Here is a 20,029-nt window from a genome sequence, read left to right on the forward strand (position 1 = left end):
GCTGTCCTCTCCAGGGACAGATGCACTCTTAAGACCAGACAGCTGTCCTCTCTGGGGACAGATGCACCCCTGAGACAAGACCGCTGTCCTCTCTGAGGACAGATGCACCCCCATGACCTGACCGCTATCCTCTCCGGGGACAGATATACCCCTGAGACCAGAGTGCTGTCCTCTCTGACGACAGATGCACCCCCGTGACCTGACCACTGTTGTCTCTGGGGACAGACGTACTCCTGAGACCAGACCACTGTCTCTCTGGGGACAGACGCACTCCTGAGACCAGACTGCTATCCTCTCTGGGGACAGATGTACCCCTGCGACCTGACTGCTGTCCTCTCTGGGGAAAGATGCACCCCTGAGACCTGACTGCTGTCCTCTCTGGGGCAGGGCGGCGCCTCTGCCACTAGTAAAGCTGCTCACATCATTCCTAAGTGTCTGTCTTAGAAGAGATACTTCCACCCTGCCCAAATAACACCAGTTATCTATGATGCTGGAGAGTAAGTGCTCTCTCTACAGCCAGGGCACAACACTGACCCACACCCAGCAGGAGACCCCCATGTCTGCAAATAAACTATAGATCCCGTGTGAAAAGCTTCAGGAGCAGAGTTCAGGAGACTGACTCACAGCACCAGCACTGGGCGGGCCCTGTGCACAGAACTGGGTGGTGGGTGGGTGGGGGGCCTTTGCCAGCTTAGTAGAGGAACAAGGTCTATTTATGGGGAAAGACAGTAGGACAGAAAGATACATTTAGTAGAATATAAAAATTTTAAGTTTTGTATCCATATATCCTATTCACAGCTATGATGTCTTTCCAGACTTCTTGTGTGTGAGTGTGCACGTGTGTACTGTGCACATGTGTGTGTACGTGTGTGCGTGCATCGGGGCATCACAGAGTAGGGAGCAGACCGTGTGAGCTGTGCTGTGCTCTGAGCTCCCTATGTGCCTTGCACTGTACCCTCCCTTGCTCCAACCCAGACACGTGCCCCCGCTGCACACGGGCTGCAGAGCCTCATGGCCAGACCTGCCGTGAAGCTGACTAGCAGTTGGCCACAGAGAACTTTGTTTAGTGGGTGGCTCTGTTCAAGCAGTAAGTACACAGGACCATAAAATGCTTAGCAGATCCCATCCAAAGGAAATGGCATTCAAAGTAAGTTTTTAAAAAATAACAATTTAAACAACCTAGGAATTATGAATAGTTTTTATTAATTTTACGTCTTTTGAATGCTCATTACTAAAAGCTTTCATTATTGCCCACATACTCATCAGGGAATGAAACCTTTCCTTTCATTTGAAGTGTTTTGACAGGGCTTGTGAACACAAGAAAGGAGGGGCCTCCAGGGGAAGCCAGCACAGCAGGGATGAGGCCCTGGTGTCCCCTGGAGAGGGTTTATTTTTAGTGAGCTGCCTACAGGCCCACAGGTATCACAAACCGGATGGCAGTGAGAACCATTTCTGCAGAGCACCTTACAACATCAAATTACTTTGGTTTAAAGGAAGTACACTGGCCTTTAGAGACACTGTAGACAAATCAAATAATCAATCAAGAATAAATAACAATGAATAATAATAAGTCAAGTACAAAAAATCATGCTACACTTCTTTTTTGCATTTTGTCTTCATTTTACAAGAAGGGCCTTCTGTGTTAGGAAGTCTAAAAGTCCAGTGGCCAAAATACCTTTTATATCGCTTCTCGGCCTTTTGGCTAAGATCAAGTGTGCAAATTACCTTTTATTTTCAACATACCCTCCCAGCTTAAAGATCTACAGCCCATGAGAGGCCAAAGTGCTGACCCAGCTTCTGGGCCAGAATCCCCAGACACAGCACCAGGTCCTAGGCTTTGGGGGGGTTCTCAGACAAGCCCCTTGTCAAAACTGCACAGTAGGTGCAGCGTGACTAATCCTGCACACAGCAGGTGTTCAATACCCTCTCCAAGTGAGTGGTTCTGAAAGTCAGTACCCCAACAGGTCCCCTGGTGACAGGCTGCATGTCTAAGATACTGAACAGAAAAAAGGACAAGACGCAATGTCAAGAAAGCAGCTGCAAGGTTATTTAAAGATCACCATCTTCTATGGTCCGCAGTAAAACTGTGAAGTGGCAAAATTAATCCTGGAGGAAGCCCTGCCGCTCCTTCCTCCTGGGCCTCCCTTGGCCATGGATGCCCTGCCCTGCTTCTTACAGCTGCGACAAGCGACCTGGGAACATACAGCCCTACCCTGAGTGCTTCCTCCTCTGTCCACTCCTGACGATCCTGATAAACTAATTTGCACTCAGGTCTAAATAACGGATGTAGCTAAATCTGTTCTCTCCATCAGGATTCTTTATTTTTTAATAAAAGACATAAAAATCAATCTTCTTTTTTTAATGTCTTAGGATACTGCTGCAGCTGTGTGGACCTTCTAGTGCCTCTGAAATTGCAGGGCAGTGGCCACTCCTGGGGTCTTCACATACCAGGCTTTGCCCAAACCTGGAGTCACATACTGGCCCCACAAACTCCACACTGAACCCACGATATAGTCTTAGCCATCATCTGAGGAAAGGGGACCAAAACATAAGTTTAACTCCATGCTCTGGCTGGGCTGGAAGGAAGGCCAGCCACTCCCTGGAGATGCATCAGGCATGGGATCCTGCTCCCCATAGTGTAGAGGAGAGTCCCAGACACAGAGTGGCCAGCTACATGCTTACAAGGTTACATGGAGGATAAGAGTCTAAACATCTGTGCCCAGGTGGAGACAAGTTAGCACTCACCAAGTGTAACTACAGCTTGAAGATTTGCCTACAGCCAGTGCTGGGCCACATGCCTGGCCTGGGATGTGTATTTCGTTCTGGCTCCTCTGAAGGGATTTGCAAATGGAATTATTTAAATATGTTTATCATTAGCAGTTTAAGTAAGTGGCATTTATTTAGGCAGAGATTAATTTGTAACTTGGCAGCTGTTTTCAGACAGAGTGTTGTCAGGTTATCGCAGTGACTAACCAGGAAGGAAGGAGGAAGTTTACAGGACATTGCTTTCAGGCCTTCAAGTTCAAGTTTCTGTTACAAGGCAAATACATTTTTGTCAGCACCTGGAGACGCTGGGCCCTGAAAGCTTTGCAATGTTGGCATTTTTGTGACCTGATTTCATTAACACCCCCACATGCAGGGAGTGTTCTTTAAAATGTTCTTTTAAAGAAATTCTTTGAATATACTCTTTGGCTGATTCTGTAAATTGGAGTACATTATAGAAGTACAGAGTACTTCTATACAGAGTACATTATAGGAGACCACAATATTCTAGAAAGAGCATGAACACAGGTTGGGAGGCACAGGCTCAAATCTCAGTTCAGATCACTGAGTGCACCCTGGCTCTCCTCACCTGGAAGACAAGGATACGTTGTAGCAAGGACCTCTGAAGTCCTTTGGTAAAAACCCATGGGCCTCTGAAAGCCGCTGGGCAGCTCTGAGTCTTGTAGGTTGTCTGTGACCTACAAAGACCACCTGCCTCTGTGACCAGTCCCAGTCTGGAAACAAACAGTCCCTAGACCACCTGCCTCTATGCCCATCCCAGTCAGTCTGGAGACCCACAGTCCATAGACCACCTCCCTCTGTGCCCAGTCACAGTCTGGAGACTCCACAGTCCCTAGACCACCTGCCTCTGTGCCCAGTCCCAGTCAGTCTGGAGACCCATAGTCCGCAGGCCACCTGCCTCTGTGCCCAGTCCCAGTCAGTCTGGAGACCCACAGTCCATAGACCACCTGCCTCTCTCTGTGCCCAGTCCCAGTCAGTCTGGAGACCCACAGTCCCTAGACCACCTCCCTCTGTGCCCAATCACAGTCTGGAGACTCCACAGTCCCTAGGCCACCTGCCTCTGTGCCCAGTCCCAGTCAGTCTGGAGACCCACAGTCCCTAGACCACTTCCCTCTGTGCCCAGTCACAGTCTGGAGACCAACAGTCCCTAGATGACCTGGCTATTTGCCCACTGCAGTTTGGAGACCCTCATTCCCGAGACTACCTGCCTTTCTTCTCAGTCACAGTCTGGAGACCCACAGTGCCCAGACCACCTGGCTGTTTGCCCATTGTATGGTCTGGAGACCTGTGCTCCCTTGACCCCACTGCTCTAATTTTATTGCTTGACTTCCAGTCACAGTTCATTACAAGAAATGTCACTTGACACTGCGGCCATTAACAGGGCAGTAAACGATAATTAGGTTTGATTATTGGTAGCAGAATAGAAAAAATGGGGGCTTCTTGGAGGAGTCTATTTGAATACTGCTTAGCAGCGCTCAGTTTTTTAGCAAATTTCTAGTTTACAACATAAAGCTGTAAGCCAGAGGTTGCGTGTATATGAGGCTCCATGGGACCCCACTGAAGCACCTCAGAGAAGCTACCTGCATCCCCTTTATTCTCTGTTGTGAAAAAGAAACTCCAAGTAATTATACTCTGAGCAATGTAGAAATGAGTAAATATGATTATTCTTGATCAGGAAAAGATGACCCCAGACAACAAATTCATACACGTATCTTGGTTTCTTTTGACATCAAAAGCTATTCAGTATATATACTTTGCCAAAAACTGAACTCTAACCATAATGGAAATCTAATTTATTTTCTAATAAGAAGCAGCAAGAGTAAATTTTTTCAACATTTTTTTTCCACAAATAGGAAGATCATTTTATAAAAGATTCTCACCTGCGTATCTTATAATTTTAAAGTCAAATGTTTTCCAGTTCTTCCTTTGGGTCACATAAATCATGAATCCAAAGGCTTTTGAGAATTCTCCCCTGTGAGACTCAGGGGGAAAGAATAGGCAATTTTGAGGCACAATGTCAAGTCTTACCTTGAAATCATACGTGGCATCTGGGTTTTCATCACAGGCAATTACTTCTGGGGCCATCCAGTAGGGGGTTCCGATGAAGGTGTTCCTCCTGCCCACCGTCCGGTCTAGCTGGGCACTGACCCCGAAGTCCACTGCCGAGTGGGGGAAAGTGTGTGATCTCAGGTTTTGTGCCATGATACCCTGAATGTGTATTTCTTATTGTGGCAAATTTGTACGTGGCAGTCACCATTCTAACCATGTGCATAAATGCACCGGCGTGCTCTGGGCAGCCACAGCCTCCACCCTCTGGGAACGTCTGGCCTCTTCAGTGAAAGCTCAGCACCACTCATGGAGGCTCCAGCCCTCCCTCTGCCCTGGGAGTTGTCACTGCCTACCATCTCTGTGACATGGCTGCACTCATGTGAGTAAGTGAAGCTATGTAGGTTTCCTTTCTGTGACTGGCTGATTTCACCCACAACAATGTCCTCAGAGCTCATCACACTGTGGCAGGTGTCACACTTTGCTTCCTTCTCAGGGCTAAGTGATATTCTGCGGCACACAGAGACCACCTCTGGTTCACTCACCCACCGTCAGTGGGCACACCTGGGTAGTTTTTACCTTTTGATACTGTGAATGTGTATTTTTAAATTGTGTGTGTGAGTGGATGATGTGTGCCAGTAAGAAAAGCACAAAGTGTTATTATGATTGGTTAAACAGAGGCTGCACAGGGACAAAAACAGGATTTAAAGCTTCAGGAAAGGCAAGCCTGGTTGCTACAAAGGATGGTATTTAGGGGCTACAAAAAAAAAGTGACTAAGAGTCACAGTCCGGAGTCAGACTGCCTAATTTGCATGTTCTTTCTGAAACTTACTGTTGTGACCTAGGGCTAGTAGATCAATCTCTTCAAGTTTCACTTTCCTAATTTGTAAAATGAGGGTGATGATATCTACACAGCACTGCTCTGATGTTGAAGAGGGATAATCTACTTACAAGTGTCTTATACAGGGCCTGGCCTATGATACACTCTAACCAAGTAATTAGTGGCAGGAGAATGTCCTAGGATGTTTGCTTACAATGCACACTTTTGTTTTAAAAGGGAATATTCATGAGATAAAAGTCTGGCCCCTTTATCTCAAAGGAATAGGGGGCCAGCCCCATATACCGGAGATGAGAGGTTCAAACCTAACCCCTGGCCAAAGATTGCAAAACAAACAAACAAAAGTCTGGCCCCAAAAGCTAACTAAGGAAAAATGGAAATCATATATTTTATCCAAAAGGAAGAGCAAAGGTATGAGATATAAACATAGAAGATACTGAAATCTCTCTGAAGCAACACAATCAAATGGACAGTGACTCTTTTCTAGACGACAGATTACATCTCCTACAGGATATTAGTTAATTCATACTTTCGCCTGTCTACACAAGTGGGGATCCTCTGCTTTGACAGTCCCTGATTTGTTTCAGGAAGAGCTTTAATGGACAGGCCAAGGAAGAGGATTCCCCCACCGGTGACTCTGGCAGATGGCAGTGAAGTGACTAGTATGCACCTAAAGTAGGGTACGGACACCCATTCAGCACAGGTGCCAGGGGAGTAACGAAGCAATGTCAATGTCACTTAGACACATGGGGATGTAGCTGGAATGGACTATTCTAACTATGCCCAACTGTGGGTATTTTAATGGAAATAATTGAGTCCTCAGTGCTCTGTGACAGCAGCAAAAATGTATAAATAATCTCTAAGATATAAGAGACTATTTCCAGGTCTGTCACCTCTGACATTCACTGAAACAAAACACATAATTATTTCTACATATTAGGTACATGGTTCTGTTCCTTATACTATATACAATTCACTCCTCAACATGCTTTTAGAAAATATCATTTTAAATAAAGAAATATTTTCCTTTCTATTTTTAGTGCAAAACCCTCTGAATCCCACAGTGACAAATCTACATTAATTTTTAAAAGCGCTGCTATGACCCTACCAATCCCTGTGGCTCTAGGCCCCAGATCCTGTCCTCACCCAGTTTAACCTCCGCATTCTCCGTCAGCAGGACGTTCTGCCCCTTGATGTCTCGATGAATCACTTTATGCTGGTGCAGGTGGCTCAGCCCCTGGGTGATGAAGAGTTGAGACACACAGAAATTATTCTAAATGTTAATGATCAAAACCCAGGAAACCCACCTATCACATTTTTCAGAATTACATTCGCACCCTCCACCAGCTCACAGTGCTGTCTAACCCGCAGACAGTAAGGTCTAACCAGTGCTGTGCAGACCAATACTCGCATGTCTGCTGTTGGGCACCACACTCCCCGGGATGTGGTTCCAGTGTACACGGACTCCCGTCAGTGCAGCCCCTGAGACCTGAGGTCCACCCGCATTTGCTGGTTTGTGACATCTACAAAATCTCTGCGCAGAAAACTAACCCTCCCTTAACTGAATCCCCACAAGTTTGGGGGCAATATTTGAATTCAAAAGTTAAAAGTTACCCTTTGTTATACAATTTTAATTAAGCAGAGCAAAATATTGCTCAGACCAGCCAAGAAATTTCCCATTAACTTTAGCCAACATGGCTTACATCTAAAAATGAAAAGAATTTCTATTTCCTTTGTTGGCATTTGTCCCTGTCGTTTTTAGTGGCTTGTGATATTTGAGACTTTGTGTTCCTATGGGAGATATTTATTCAGGGACATCCAAACTGGACTGTGTCCCCTTTCTTCCTAAATTACTTTGACTGTGGCTTCTTTGTGGCAAGTTCTCTAAGCTACTCTGAGTGTCTAAGGTAGTCACATAGTAATTCAACGTATTGGGCATTCAAGTACTGTTATTTTGTTGTCTGTGATTTTCTGTCCTTTAAATTTTTCTCTGTAACAACAGAATCATGGTATGAGTAATGAGGAACTTCTTGTGACCAGAGGCCTTTGGGTGACCAGTGTCCCTCCCAGTGAGCCACCGTATCTGAGGTGAGTCATCATATCTGAGATGCTGGCATCATGTGGGAGAATGTACTGGAAGGAGGAAGGAAACCACTGTCTTCATACCTCTTACAATAAGGTGCTGGGAGATGCTCACGGGGTGAAACGTCCATTGCTTTTAAGACCCTGCACGTAGGATCAGGGAGGAGGCCATCCCTCATAGGGCAGAGAGGCAGATGGGCAGAGCCCACCTGGAGAGCTGAGGGATTATTAGCACCTGCTGGGTGGGCAGGCAGCTAAACAATCCGTACACTGTGCTTTGTCTGATGGAGTGAAATTTTAAGTCAGAAATTCAAATTATGTGAGCACGATGGCACTTTAAAACTTGGAGATGCATCTCAGACTCGAAAGCAGCCAGTGCCAGGGCTCCCTGACTCCCCCAAACTTTATTGTGTGTTCTATTTAACAAGCCTTTGTGCCTACCCTGAACAACAGAGGTCTTATCCTACATTTTCTCTTAAGAGCTTTAGTTTTTATATCTTTCTAATTTATATCTATAATCCTATAATCCAGCTGGGATAAATTTTGAATATGGTTTAAGTGTCAAGCTTCATGTTTTTATAGGACATTAATGGGCCAATGTCACTTGCTGGTGGGAGAGTGCCTGTCCTCATGACAGCAGCAGCGACCTTGTCACAAATCAGGTGTCCATACAGACCAGCTTGTGCCCAGACTCTTGCGGCTCTTCCTTTGGGCACTATCTAATCTTGTGACAATGCTACTTTGCCTTAATTCTTAGTAACTTTGTGATAAATCCTGGTAACAGGTAGCATAAAACCTCCAGCTTTGCTCTTCATCAAGATTGCCTTGGCTATTCTTGGCCCCTCACATTAAAAATAGGCTTTATCAATTTCTGTAACTATTCCTGCTGGGATTTCCATTGGGAGTTCAAAGAAACCGTGGAGCAAATTGAGAAAAAAATGACATCTTTACCATATGAATATTCCAACCTGTGAAATTCTACATACTTCCATTTATTGAGTTCTTCTCTAATTTCGCTCAGTTATATTTTGTAGTTTTCAGGGTAGGAATTATTCACATCATTACCATTTTACAATTTCATTTTCTATTTGTCTTTTACTTAATCTGATTTGCATTTAATGAATAGACATTATCTTTTTATATCTTCTCTCCCCTTTAATTTCCACTTCTTCATCCACTCATCCACAGCACATAATATGACTCTCAAAGGTGTATCTGAGACACACAGTGAAAAACAGTTTTAACTTTTATTCCCTTAAATTAACAAGGCACTGCTTATAAATAACGACTGCTAGGCAGATCCAGTGATGCTCAGTAGACATATAATAACCTCCATATCAGGAGGAAAAGGCAAGAAAACTAGTCTAAATGAACTAAACATGCACAATTACTTTCTTCCCCTGAATTAAGCTCAGCAAATATGAAGCTGCTATCTAGACTCCCTGCAGAATTTGTGGGCAAAGCTGGTGCGGTCTTGTCCAGGCATTCTGAGTAGTTCTGGAAGTTTTTTTTTTTTTTTAAACGTAAAATTAGTTAAATTAGGGTGTAAGTACAGAAATGCCTCATCACCCAATCCTCACAGACTTTCTTGCTGAGAAAGCATTACACTGTTAGTTACACTAGTACAATTTAACAAATGAATAATTTAAATAAATGAGTAAATATCTCTTAAAAGAATTCATTTCCTACATCGTTCAGATCTGAAATCAGATTTCTCATTGGAAACACCCTCTGAAGGAGAATCCTTTGTTGAGGAAAGTCATCCATGTCCACTCAGGTGAAGGTGCAGGCTCTCGTCCTAAAGGCCCTGTCCCACTCAGAGGAGAGACCTCTACACAGACCCTGCCTCCCAGACATCCTCATCTCCGCAGACTGTGCCCACCTCCACAGACCCGGCCCACCCCACAAGACCCTGCCCACCTCTGCAGACTGCACCCACCCTCAAGACCCTGCCTACCCCCGAAGACTGTGCCAACTCCACAAGACCCTGCCCACCTCTGCAGACCCCCACCCACTCTGAACAGACCCTGCCCACCTCCGCAGACTGCGCCCACCCAAGACCCTGCCCACCTCCGCAGACCCCCACCAACTCTGAATAGACCCTGCCCACCCCCAGGCCCCGCCCACTGCTGGACCCGCACTGAGCTCTCTCCAGATGCATCTTTGAGTTCCAGTGGGGGTTAGAACAAAGCCAACACCTGCCAACACCTGCATAGGCCCCTGTGCTGGGGGTGGCCGGACCACCACACCTACCCGCAGGATCTCTCGGCAGATGTACGCGATCCACTCCTCCTTCAACGTGTTGCCTTTTGTGTTCTTGATCAGGTCAGTGACAGACCCAGCACCACAAAACTCCATCACCAACTGCAAAGGAAGCAGATGAGCCATGTTAGAAGTGTGCTACAGTTTCCCCAAGGCTGGGCTAAGAGGTAGAAGATTTCAGTAGGCTGCCTTAGAAGGACACTCCTGCAAAGAAAATGTGATCATAAAACAGTATATAAAAGGTAAAGTTTAATCTTAATGTCCTCCCAAAATGACAGAAAGGAAAAACTACTTAAAAAAATTTTAAACTGTTAAGTTATGACTGGAAATGGAGAAAATATCTGTATTGTAAGTTAGTTTTTTTTAAAATGGAAGCAGGCAGGTCTCTTAGACAAAATTGGGAATATCCCTGTTTTTACTCAGCAGCAGAACTCACCATTTAGATAAAAGCATGATCGTTCCCCTGTCAGGTGCCATGGCCTGCAGGTATCCCAGCTCAGGGTGACAGAGTACACCCTGTGTATGCTGTTGGTTTGCAAGTGGCACGTAAGCTGTCAGAGTGGGGACTGTCTGTTGCTAATTAACTTCAGGAAACGTTCCCAGGAGGCTGAACACATCAAATAAATTCAATAAACAATAAACTCTAATTTAGCACCTTTCATCACAAAGCTCCAGGCACTGTATAAATATGAACTTGTTACTGTGCTCAGCAGCTTTGTAACATGGGCAGAAAGCCAACACTGCCCTCACTGAGCAGGGACAGGGAGATGCAGGAAAAAGCAATCTCTGTCCCTTCACACATGCCATCCGGGCTCAGGAAAACACCCATTTTATTATTTCTCCCTCCAAAAATACCTTCATCAGAAGTTATTTTATTATGTATTTATCATTTCTTTTGTAATCAACTGAGAAGAATTCAGAATGACCAGCAGTCAAGTACTGACTTGGTGCTTAAGACAGAATTCGAATGAGGCTCAGGGAATTCCCATGGTGCTCTGGGCTTCATCCGAGTGCACCTGCCAGAATGTCACCAGGTCCTAAAAGATGAACCTACCAGGCTATACAATTTTCCAGCAGAAATTGTACCTTCTTTTTACTGCATGCCCAGCATAAACTTAGTAAGGTCTCATGAATGAGTCTCATGAGTGAATTCCCAATATCTGTTCTGACGCTTCTTACAATCCCACAAAGGCTGGGGAAACACTCCCCTCTTCTCCAGAGAACTAACAGAAGCTACAAGACCTGTAAGCAGCTTTATTTATTTATTATTTATTTATAAGGGAATTTGGGAAGTGCCACAAATAGACTACATGGTAACCAAGTAAAAGCTGGAAAATTACCAAATGTAATATAATATAGCCCAGAAGCTATTGAAGACCATGAAATTATAAAAGGACTTAGAAGTCAATTTGAAGAGATACCTCATGGCCAAAGACAGAGTAATCTGAGCATCAACAGAAGTAATAACTGCAATGTCTAGAAATACATTAACTATGCTGAATTAAATGCCTCAATGAAGTCACCAGCAAAAAGAATAACTGGCATGTTGCAAGAAAATAAAGAACCAACTTCTTATTATTAGAACTAACAAATAAAGGGAAATTTGCCTTATACAAGTTTCATGCCTGGGTTGTTACCTGATATTATAATAATATTATAATAAAATAATATTATAATGAAAGAGGGTAAATTTCTCTTCATCAAAGCTAGCTATCCATCTACTAAATGAACAAGACATAACAATTTGAAAGTTGCTACTTTGCTGACCCCACTAAACTAACAGATTGCAGTAGGGATTGTTAATCCTGCCAACATAAAAAAAAAAAGAAAGAAACATAATGTGCCTCTTGATAAAAGAACACAACATTATATAAGTAGGCTTGCTAAAAACAGAAAACAAAAATCTAAATCTGATCAGGCCTCTAATTCAATTTGCACGAAACTTGGGAACATGGGGACATGGTCAGCTAATCTAGTCTGCAAACCAATTGGGTGAATAGTTCCTTCAACAAACACATTTCAAGGTAGAAAACAAGGGGATAAGAGGAAACCTACTGACTTAAAAATGCTTAAAAAGATACACCAACAAAACATAATGGATAGGCCTTATTTGAATACTGATTTTTTTAAAAGAGCTGCTAAAAATTTTGAGATAATTACAACTTTGGATCCAGACTTAGATATCTGGTGAAAGTATGAAAATGTGCTTAATGTTTTTACTTGTGATAACTGGAGTGGCTAACACTCAAATGAGAAGACGCTTGTGCATCAGTCACTGAAACACTAATTGAAACCACAAGGAGAGGCCACTTTACACCCACTACGATAACTACAGTCTTCTTTAAAAAGATAGAAAAACCACAAGGAAGAAAAAGGAGACTCATGCATTGCTGAGGGAACGTGAAATGGTGCAAACCGTCTGTGGCTCCTCAGTGACTCAGATGTACGACGAACTTACTCTTAGCAATTCTGCTTCTAGATGTACACCCCGAAGAATTGAAACTGGTACATGGATGTCTACAGCACCACAGTTCACAAAGGACAAAAGACAGAAATTACCAAAATGTCCATCAGCAGATGGCAGGAGGGCCAGGAGAGGTGTGGCTTTCGGAGAGAGGAAACTACTCCTGGAACTAGGTCATGGTGAGGGTTGCACAGCATTATGAATATCAGTGACAACCCTGAACTACATATTTTAAGGTGGTTAAAATTCAGATAAGTTTTGTGTTATGCATATTTTATCAGAATTTTATAAAATAAAATGATAACATCAAAATAACATTTGAGGGGAAGGTAGATAGGCTTGTAGACAGGGTGGAGATGGCCACAGCTTGATGGCTGTGGGGGTACTTGGGTATTTCTGATACTGTCCTGTCTTCTTTTGTGTATTTTAGGGAATTCTCCATAATAAAAAGTTAGAGAGAATCCCATTATGTAGTAAACCATGGTTCAGCACTGGCAGGAAACAAATACACTTTCAAAGAAAGAAAAGAATTATTTTCCCAAGTGAGCAAAATGTATTTGTGCCCTTTCTCCAAATCCAATTTTGAAAAGCACAGTGGCCAGACCTCCTGTGGACACATCCATTGCTTTTGGATCAGCTGGAGGAAATGTCCCACTGCTGAGCTTTATTAGGCCACATAATTACAGCTCCCAAGGAGAGAGCAATGCAAACCCAGCGACTCCAGCCTTTCAAAATTAGATTGCACAAAATACTTTCAAATATGCAGTAGGAAACAGCCCTACTCTGACTGGGCACTAATGCCAGTGATTTCTATAATTGGCTTGTCCATTCAGCTCCAGCTGAAGGCTGCTAAATACTTTTCATCTCACTATGGAACAAAATGATTGTTAAATTATATAATGGGATTTTTTCAAAAGGAAAAAGAAAGAAACCAGAACTTGGTAGCAATCGGCTCCCGCAGCCACACCCACGCTGACATCAGGGCCACACACAGCGGGGCTGCCCTCCCTACACACCCACATCATGTTTGAGGAATAGAAACCAGGCCCTGTGTGCCAGTGCAGTGACGAGCCGATACCTTCCCACCTCACAAGCAACAGATGATGGATCATCGATATTCTCCCTAATAGAAAGTTCTCTGAGAATTTACATTGGGGTAGTAAGATTCACTAACATGTACTGAGAAAGTGTTTTACAAATGTTGCTTTGCTAAAAATTCTTCCTCTCATTCCATTTATTTGGAAATGGTGCTTATTTACAGCCCGCAGCCTTGCCTGCCACTCACACTCAGTGACCACAGCAGGTGAGGTGGTCCAGCTCTCAGCCACCAGGCCCAGGCGGTTCCCAGGCCGCCCCACCCTGTGATCAAAGATGAGCATCACCTTCTCATGCTTGAGGTGAACACTAACTATATGGCTGGAAAGCCTTCGTTGGCAGAAATCTCGTATTTATTGTTTCCATTCCTCAGTCTGTTCCACACGTGCAAAAATGCAGAAAGGAAACAGCAGGGCTCCCAGGTCCACTCTCTGGTAGAGACCAGTTGACCATTCGTACGGGGCATGGACACATGCACCTCTGACTCTCTTCTTGGAGAAGCACGTGCCAGGGTAGAAGACAGAAGGAATCCTACATTTGGAGCTTCTGGAATTCTCACTTGACCCACTGAAATAAACACGTGGAGAGAGAAGGAAGGTCAAGCTGGAGGCGGGAAGAGGCTGAGCTGCGGCTGACAGGCAACAAGTGACTTATGAGAGAAAGGCCTTGCTGGGCTACTTGGACGTGGGTTAGTTATTTTTTTCAAAATAACAAAGGTCCATTTTTACAAGTAATGTGTTCTTACATATGTCACAGCTGGTGTGGCTGACTATCACTGCCACAGATTTTTGTCAGTTGTCTTCTGCTTCTAGCAAGTGGGATATTTTTTCTAGAGGCTGAGGGGCTGCTCATCCTGTCTTCCTGGGTGTCCCTGTCCATGGGACAGTGTTTAAGGGAAGAGTCTTCAGCCCCCATCAACCCCAAAAGATTCAAGACTCTGAGTCTGCCCCAAGCTGACCTCTTTGCAAGAGACAGGGGCCTCGGCATGGAACCACCAGATGGGGTCATTTCTGCACCTCCCTTTTCAGTGCCAATAACCTTGGAAAAATTTATAAAAGTCTATTCTCAGAGGCAGTCTGCTAGGCAAGGACAATTTCTGCAGTCCCTAAAGCATTAACTCACTTGCTAGTTAATTGGTTTTAAGTTTTTATAATGAGCTACAAAACCTTAAGATGGGATTTAAAAGCTGTAGACACTGACCCAGAATATCCTGACAGGACTCACTCCTCCTGGATGTTACCAGTCACCTGCAAGCGAACAGACTACTCTCAGTAAAAGGCAGGGAGGAAGAAGAAAACCCAGCAGGATGACAGAAGTCGTCCTAAAATGAGAGAAAATTCTACACCAAGCAGTTGAAGGGAGACTCCTAGGAACGGATGGGAAAGATAAACTTGGAAGAATTCACAGGCTGTAGAAGGGCAGCCTACTGACCTTGGACACCCAGAACATCAGGGAGGTGCAGGGTATTTTTAACACATGTGGCTGGAAATAGCCACAGACTTCATCTGCATGATTTATTAAAGTGTGAGCAAAACCCAAACTCAGTAACTTTGTAACAGAAATCTGCTTCATTTGCAAGAGATAGTTTGTCTCACAATACAAAAAGGTGTACAGAAATATAAGATTTCAAAATTACAAAAACTGGGATGTATATTTATATATATAGATACACATTTATTTCAACAAACTGGCTTAAGTAAAGTAAAACTTGGAAATTTCAAATTTGGAAAAGCAACCTCAACAGCTTTTTGCACTCGTTTTTAAACAAGCATGTACAATATTTGAAAAAACAACTCTTTTGATTAATAAAGTTTATTTTTAGTCTTGAGAACAGAATGCTTGAACTATAAATTCTAAGTCTTCAAAAGATTCAAAGATGAGTCTAAAGGATGTGAATTGTCCCAAACACTGTTATTGAGGCTTCTGGACAAGAACCAACTTCATGCTGTGAGAATCACAATGGCGGTTTGGACACTCTGAGCCAGCTGGTGTTTCAGCAGCAGGATGTGGCCCAGAGACTCTCAACAGGGCCCATGTCTGAGGAGACAGGCATCTCAGAGCCTGCAGACAGCACTCAAGGAAACCCTGGGGAGGTGAGCAACTTATATTTGGTTTCTGAACTCAAATTCCATGTATGCATGAAAAATCAGGAGCATTTTTTTTGGTGGGAGTAATCATCATAGTCCATTTTGTCCACAGACCCAACACAGATGTTATACCCAAATGGAAGAATCTGGGGTGAGAATAGGTAAGCAAGTTTTCAGATAGGTTTTAATAAGGAAAGTAAAGTGCTGGCCTTAGAGAAATGAGGGAGTTAAGTACCTAGGTAGCTGAGCACTTGGCAAAGCAGAGCATGAACAAGAACACAGACCTCGGCTCAAAATTAATCCAAAAAGGGACATTAGTTTAGTCCTTTTGTTTGGACATTTTGCAAAATAACTTTGGGCACATGCGAAGTCTTTCTTTTGCTAAGGCAATAAGCAGTTCAAACAAAGTGCAAATGAAATTCTTTGGGGCAAATAAAGAAATTAGTTTCATATTCTTGTCAAAGAATCACTCACTAATTCATAGAAATGGCTTTGACACCTAGTGGGCCAGATAAACTCTGAACCAGCTGCCAGGTATTAAATCAGGTGCAGCTTGAGGTGTGAGTCTGTGTCTAAGCCAGTGGTTCTCAACCTTCCTAATGCCTCAGCCCTTTAATACCGTTCCTGAGGGTCGAAACCCACAGGTTGAGAACCTCTAGTCTAAGCACTGTGTCTGCAGGCCATGCCGCTCTGAGACTGAGGGTTGTTCACAGTCACACCTCTCACGATGTCAGGCATTTCTAATTTGCCAAATTCAACCTTTTAAAAATTTCTACTCACGACTAACAGGATTCAGTCGCTTACCCCGTCTTCTACAAAGTCTGACAATTAAGTTCACAAACTCTATCTCAGTGGTGAATGTCACCACGTCACAGTCAAAGTGCTCCCCTTGGGGAGCTGTGCTCCAGCACCAGGGCCTAGTCCACCCTTCAAAGTGCTTTTGGAACTCTTTCTGGAATGACTGCCAGAGCTGTGGTCATAGGAAGTCTGGTAATTAAGGTTGCAAACCTGCCACCATGAGTTTATATTAGCAAAGGACAAACACCTCAGTAAGGTTTAATAACCTTGGTACATCAGTGTCTGACTGGATTAACACACTGTGGTATACGTATACAATGGATTGGTAGTCAACCATTAAAAAAGGTGGAGAAATGTTAATTAATTGCTCAAAAGACTCAGCTATAGATGACTGAATTTAATGGCATTATTTGCAGCTCTTCATATTTGAATCCTAAAATAACCAAAAATTAAGTAGGCATAATTTTTGCCAAGCCCAGATGCTAAAGCAAAGCAAATCTTAAACATAGTAGACTCTGCCTACTTTGCCCACTATAGTCAGCGCAGACTCTACGAAGGGCCTCTCCCTGGTAGTGGTGAGTCCATGTCTTAGTCCACCTCAGTATCTGTTTCAGATGACCTGACCCAGGGGCTGGACAAGTAATATAAATGCACAAAGATAAGTATGTGCAGAGGTCAGCGGGGTGACGTGCCCCTGGTGCAGACTGGAAGGGCATGAGCTCTCTAAGAAGCTGGGTGCTAATTTGTTAGTTAGGATTTCCAGTTGAATATTTCTAGATCATTTGATTTTTTTCAAAACTTTTCAAGGACTTCTGTGAAACTACTCAATTTTTCTAATGTTGTCATATTTTAAACATCACCACCTTATGTGAACCAAACTGACCTGGGTGTCCAGGCAGCATTTGGCCTCCAGGCTGCAATCTGTAAACTCAGACCTAGTCCATCATGATCATCTTTGTGACAGAGAGACCAAACACCAGACACTGCTGGTCCCAGGCTGGACTATAGCCCTCTAGATTCTCAGGCCAGGCTGCAGCCAGCAGGGTTCCTCAAACTTTTTAAACAGGGGGCCAGTTCACTGTCCCTCAGACTGCTGGAAGGCCGTACTGAGGGCCCAGGATGAGTCGGCTGCTAAGCAAGACAGGCAGCGGCAGCAAAAACACCTAGTGGGCCAGATAAACATCCTAGGTGGGCTGCCTGTGGCCCATGGGCCGTAGTTTGAGGACACCTGGGCTACAGTATCTGTTCCAAGATAAGCACATGGGTGATTTCTTAGCTCCTGGCTGGGCAGGCTACAGTGCTGCCATTTAAGCAGCATTACAGCACAGGAGTCTCTATTTCACTGTCGGCCCTACATTCAGAAGCCAATCAGAAATTTATTTTCTTTTATGAGATAGTCGAGCCTTGTGATTGCTGTGATGTTACCAAAAGAGAGTAAAGTGTGTGTAATTTCATGCTCTAACTTTAGAGAGATCTGTCTGTGAATCCACAGTTCTTGCCCCACTCCCAGGTCTGAGTGGCAGGCAGTGAAACCAAGAGCCTGGCATGGAGAGGCAGCGGAATGAGACGTCGCATGTCTGCACTTTGGCTCCGGGAGATCAGAATCTTTATTGAGAGAGCTCCCTGTTTTGATTTCCGGACCAGGCCCTGAACAGTCGATAAAGGAGAATGACTTGGCTATTATCAGAAGTAGTTGTATTTCCACAAAGAGCCGATACTAAACAAGAGTTTATCTCCACAAGACTGATAGAATTCACACCAGATGACAATTCAATCAGATGCCTCAAACAGCACACATATTTGCTGGTGGGATATATGCAAAGCTCTTTTTCTCTAGCCACAGTGAAAGGGATGTCTAGGGAATATTTAATATAGTCTGAATCTAGGAAATAAATGCTGGTTTTGCTTGCAGTAGGCTATCTCTATATAATTCACAGTAATATTTTTATATAAATGTAATCCTAACAAAATGCCATTTAGTCCAAAGAGTCAACTATCTGTGACCTTTGCAATTATTTGATAAAACATTCCCAAAAGGCTTACTGGACTTTTCAAAATGTATTTCTCAGGCTTTAGAACAGTCTCATGGCAGCCAGCAGGTCCTCCCATCTTATTTGAACACTGGGGAAAGTGAGGAATGAAGAGGAAAGGTGAAGTCAAAAGAAACTGATTTAAACACAAAGCTTCAGTCCTCTGTAAAACCAACCTCTGCTGTCAGAGCTATCTTTCATGACCATAGGAGCTTCTAGGGTCTAAAGCCTTGATTCTTGTACCCGACAGTTTGGGGTTCTCTAACGAGCTTCACTATTGGCTGCAGTACCTGGAGCCAATACTTTAACTCCCCTGAGCCTGAGCTCCTCACCTATAAAGTAGGGAAAATGATAATATTTCATTTGTAGTGTGCCATAAAAATGTAACAAAATAGCATAACACTGTAAACAAAGATAGTAGTGGGCACATGACAGGCCGAAGACAATTATTACCAACCACTGTTTTCATTAAAACGGAGTGATCCAAATGTAGTGAATCGGAGGCCTTGGAATAAGGGTACACTATTGTATCCCACAACCAAGTTATCACCAATACTGTAATCTAGTATTAGGTTACCATGATGTTTCCACTCCTACTTTTCCAAATTCCTCCTTAGATTATCATCCCACAGAAGCACAACTAGGAAAAGAAAAGCTGCCCCTGCCCTCCTGAGGCCTCATCTGCAGTGACACAGAAGCTACTGGACAGCTGCCAGAGGGCAGTCAGGCAGCCTTCTGTGTGGATACACGTCTGAAAGGGCTAGGCCTCCCATCTTTCAAACCGTACAGAATGTGGGGCCTCTAACTGCCACATTTGCCACCAGCGTCTAATTGCAGGTGGGGAGACAGAATGAGGATCCAGAACTCCTCCCCACATGGCCTTGTTTGAAATGCTCACTGTCTGCAAATGCCCCTCATTAAGCTCAGGACAGCAATTAGCTTACTCAGTCTCTTGGCCGGGCACCTGGGAGGCAAAGTGGGAGGATCCCTTGAGCTTTGGAGTTCAAGACCAGCCTGAGCAAGAGCAAGACCCTATCTGTACTAAAAATAGAAAAACTAGACCTGTGTGGTGGTGGGTGCCTATAGTTCCAGCTACTCAGGAGGCTGAGGCAGGAGGATTGCTTGAGCCCAGAAGTTTGAGGCTGCTGTGAGCTATGACACCATGGCACTCTAGCCTGGGTGATAAAACAAGACCCTACCTCAAAAAAATAAAATTAAAAACTAAAAAAAAAATAATAAAAAACAGTCTCCTACCTGGCCTCCCTGTTTCTTCTCTTAGTGACCTCTTCAGTATGTGGTCAGGTCCTGCCCCCCACCATAGCCTACAGGGCTGCCCACCTAATGTGCAAGAACAGCTGAGGCCTTCCCCATGGCCCACGAGGCCTGGCACGGTCTGGCTGAGGCCTTCTCACCCACTAGCTCTGCTTGGTCAGTGACCCCATAGTTATTCTCTCAAACACCTGCCCTGGGTGTCCCTCCCTGAGTGCCTCCAATGGGGCCTACATGCCCACTGTCCCTGTCACACAGTGTCAAAGAGCAGGTG

General features: G+C 44.1%; 1 protein-coding gene across 2 annotated transcripts in view; it reads right to left on the reverse strand.

The window, feature by feature from the left end:
- The window catches only part of TNIK (TRAF2 and NCK interacting kinase), a 354,942-nt gene that overhangs the window by 107,966 nt on the left and 226,947 nt on the right, over positions 1–20,029 (reverse strand). For both annotated transcript variants that reach the window (XM_003794663.2, XM_003794666.2), the window contains exons 5-7: positions 10,004–10,114; positions 6,815–6,905; positions 4,813–4,943 (exon numbers count right to left, since the gene is read on the reverse strand). In XM_003794663.2, the coding sequence (XP_003794711.1) occupies positions 4,813–4,943; positions 6,815–6,905; positions 10,004–10,114 (333 nt within the window). The remainder of the gene's footprint in view (positions 1–4,812; positions 4,944–6,814; positions 6,906–10,003; positions 10,115–20,029) is intronic.

This window comes from Otolemur garnettii, unplaced genomic scaffold (assembly GCF_000181295.1).
Source record: "Otolemur garnettii isolate 467f Iridium unplaced genomic scaffold, OtoGar3 scaffold00084, whole genome shotgun sequence".
Taxonomy (NCBI): domain Eukaryota; kingdom Metazoa; phylum Chordata; class Mammalia; order Primates; family Galagidae; genus Otolemur; species Otolemur garnettii.